This window comes from Austrofundulus limnaeus, unplaced genomic scaffold (genome assembly GCF_001266775.1).
Source record: "Austrofundulus limnaeus strain Quisiro unplaced genomic scaffold, Austrofundulus_limnaeus-1.0 Scaffold189, whole genome shotgun sequence".
Classification (NCBI taxonomy): Eukaryota; Metazoa; Chordata; class Actinopteri; order Cyprinodontiformes; family Rivulidae; genus Austrofundulus; species Austrofundulus limnaeus.
The window spans coordinates 838,491-841,528 of record NW_013952591.1 but is presented as its reverse complement, the minus strand read 5'-3'; the positions used below and the strand labels follow the sequence as shown (position 1 = coordinate 841,528).

The following is a 3,038-nucleotide window of genomic DNA, read 5'->3' as shown; positions in this document are numbered from 1 at the left end:
ACACACACACACACACACACACACACCTGTGTCCAGCTATCTATATGGGGACATTCCATTGACTTCCATTAATTTCTACAGCCTCTATCCATCCATCCATCCATCTGTTCATCCATCCATCCATCCATCCGTTCATCCATCCATCTGTTCATCCATCCATCCATGTGTTCATCCATCCATCTGTTCATCCATCCATCCATCCATCCTGTTCCAGGGTCAGGTCTTGTGGGCAGCAGGTGGATCAGACAGGTCCAGACCTCTGTGTTACACCCACCTCCTCCAGATTATCTGGGAGGACTCCAAGGTGTCCCCAGACCAGCTGCGACACAGTCTCTGCAGAGTGTCTTTGGTCTCTCCTGGGGTGTCTTCCCAGTTTGGATTCCTTTGCCAGAACCTGAATCTAGAAAAGAAAACCAGTTGAGWCGGATCATATGRGACAGGAACCTGTTTGAACTCTGAGGATGTTCAGACCTGTCAGTTCTCTCAGTTTTTAGACATGTGGTTGTGATTGGATGGAGCTGAAACAGGTCTGAATTACTTCACAACAGATAAGCACAGAGGGTCAGAGTTTAATCAAATCACTTTAAGTATATTTCATGTGTAAAAAAGTGGATTTTAGTCATTTAAAGTTTAAACTGCAGGTTTATGACCCAACCTGAAGAAACACCATTTTATTTTTTTAATGAAAACATTTGTTTCAGTCCCGGTTCTGTTGCTATAAACCCATGTCTCCGTGTTTCCCCACATCGTCACTTCTCATTGCTCGTCCTCTCCTACATCCTGATATCTACACACGGTCTGTAACCTAATTTTGCTGACAGCCCGACCCGCTGGAGAGGAACCGACAGGCCAAATTACCTCCAAATAACATTTCCTCTTTGTGCCACGGCTGATGTTTCAATTAGGAGGTCGAGGGGGAGGAGGGTGGTGCCGGGTGGGTCGGGAGGTCGGGCAGAGAGGAGGACAGGAAGAGGAGAAGAGGAATGGATGCTGAGTATCAGGACTGATAGAGGCAGAGGAACAGATGCTGAGCGACAGAGAAGGAATTAGATTATGGTGGTTGGAGGAAAAACAGAAGCGGAGTTTTGTCTCCGTCTGTCCTTCGTCTCGTTAACACTAGTTTGACTAAGGCTGCSCTTTTTTGCRCAGGAGACCTTGGCCTCTACATCCCCCGCTCCCYTGCTGTGAGCCACATTGTGTCTATTAAAATGCTAAAGAGTCAGTCACACCTAGAGCCACAGCTAACCCTAATCACAGCTCACCTACATATCCTTTGGCCCAAAACTRTGCTCCTACAAATCCCCCYTTTKCAAACATGTCAACTTGTACAGATTGTCTGTAAGTTAYAASGATTTTACGTCATTTTGCAGGTATACGGACGTATAGAGCAATGTTACGGATTTCTTCAAAACCTCATTTTCAAATTTATCTAACATGTCAGAGCCTGTAGGATGATTTGTTGACATGTATGTCTTTGGTATTTGTAAATTTTCTAAACTGTCCCACAAAATAACTTTTGTGCTCCTAGTCAATTCTGACTGATTTGATATATTCATTGAAAACAAAAAGACAAAACCTTACTAAACACATATTACTTGAATCAGATACTATATTTACAACTTTTTACTGTAGCTCTGAACAGGCAGTGGCATCCAGTTATGTTCTTTGCAACACACCACATCTTCAGAGCAAAAACTTGTAAACAGGTGCCCCTGAGAAACAGAGTAAGAATATCAGGCGTGGTGGGCGTGTCTGGATTAGCTGCAGGCATATGTATAAAAAAGGCAACTAGCCCTCAGATTGCTAAGCAGAAGGAGGGGTTTTGTCCTCAGGATCTTGAAATTTCAGTCACTTCAGTGTGTTTGCTCTGCGTGTCCTCCGAGGAGACGGAGACTAATCACTTCAGAACTGCTTCCTCATCACACGGCACTAATGAAAAAAGTTAAAAGTTCAGCAAACAGTGAGAAGTTTAGATGACAGACCCATCATCTGACAGATTAACCCTTCACGTTCTCCTCTTCATAACTCTACTGATCCCAGCTTCTCAGACTAACATCGTTTATGTTTTTGATGTTTTTGTCTTTCGGTTGCTCCCGCTCCTCATCAGTAACTAAAAGACGAAAGGCTCACCTGAAGAGGCTGGACCGCCGCTGGACTCTGGGTGGTATCGTTAACCGGCAGCAGAGCAGAGGTGAACACGCACACCGCACCTAAATGGACAAACAATCAGGAATATCAAAGCAAAGGTTGATAGAAACAAACAGGCCCCTCACACAGCTGCTGCCTGATAATAAACTCTGTTTACATGCCGGTCTTTTGGATCTGCGGGTCGGAGCGGCCATGACTCGGCTCCATCGGTTAAATCTTAAATCACGAGCTCACGCTGAGCGCCRCATTAATTGGGCTGCGTTAAGACTTTTCAGCCCCTGCAGTGAAAAAAACTCRGAGCCCTGATGGTGGAACAGAGCTGCTGCTCAGTTAGAAGGTTTTAAAATCCTCTAATTAAACTAAAAAACTGAAAAATCAAACAGAAACGACACAAAAAACCCCCCAGATTTTTCTTTTTTAAAAAGTTGTTTATTATAGATTTATCCAAACAGACCTCAGCAGGTTGGTTGCTACACTGCAGATGAATAAACAAAAGAGTGCGAGCCGAAACGGTACCAGAACCAGATGGAACCAAGTCTTTAAACAGGTTTTCAGCTCTCGCTCTGGTGGCGACAGCGAGCCGGGTGACTCATTACAGCTGCACAGAGTCCAGAGTTTGTCTGATTAAATCCAGGCTGSTGATTGGACCGCTGCCCCACTTTCACACTTTCCATCAGCTCTTCTGGACCCAGAGCCGTTTGGTTCTGAGAGACACAGAGGTCAGAGTCCTGCAGACCAGAAGAACCAGATCCATGATTTCATCACTCATGTTTCCAACCTTCAGGAGGTCCGAGGACGGGTTCTTAACTCCGCCCACTTTTACTGTTAAAGGGATCCATGATTAGTTGTAACATTAGACTTTATTTAATAAACATATACAGTATTTTAAC

General features: G+C 44.5%; 1 protein-coding gene across 1 annotated transcript in view; it reads left to right on the top strand.

The window, feature by feature from the left end:
- sh3pxd2aa (SH3 and PX domains 2Aa) overlaps positions 1-3,038 on the top strand; it is a gene marked incomplete in the record, with an annotated part of 64,150 nt that overhangs the window by 52,753 nt on the left and 8,359 nt on the right. Inside the window, 1 exon segment of the mRNA XM_014018282.1 lies at positions 2,108-2,191. Coding sequence (XP_013873736.1) covers positions 2,108-2,191 — 84 coding nt within the window.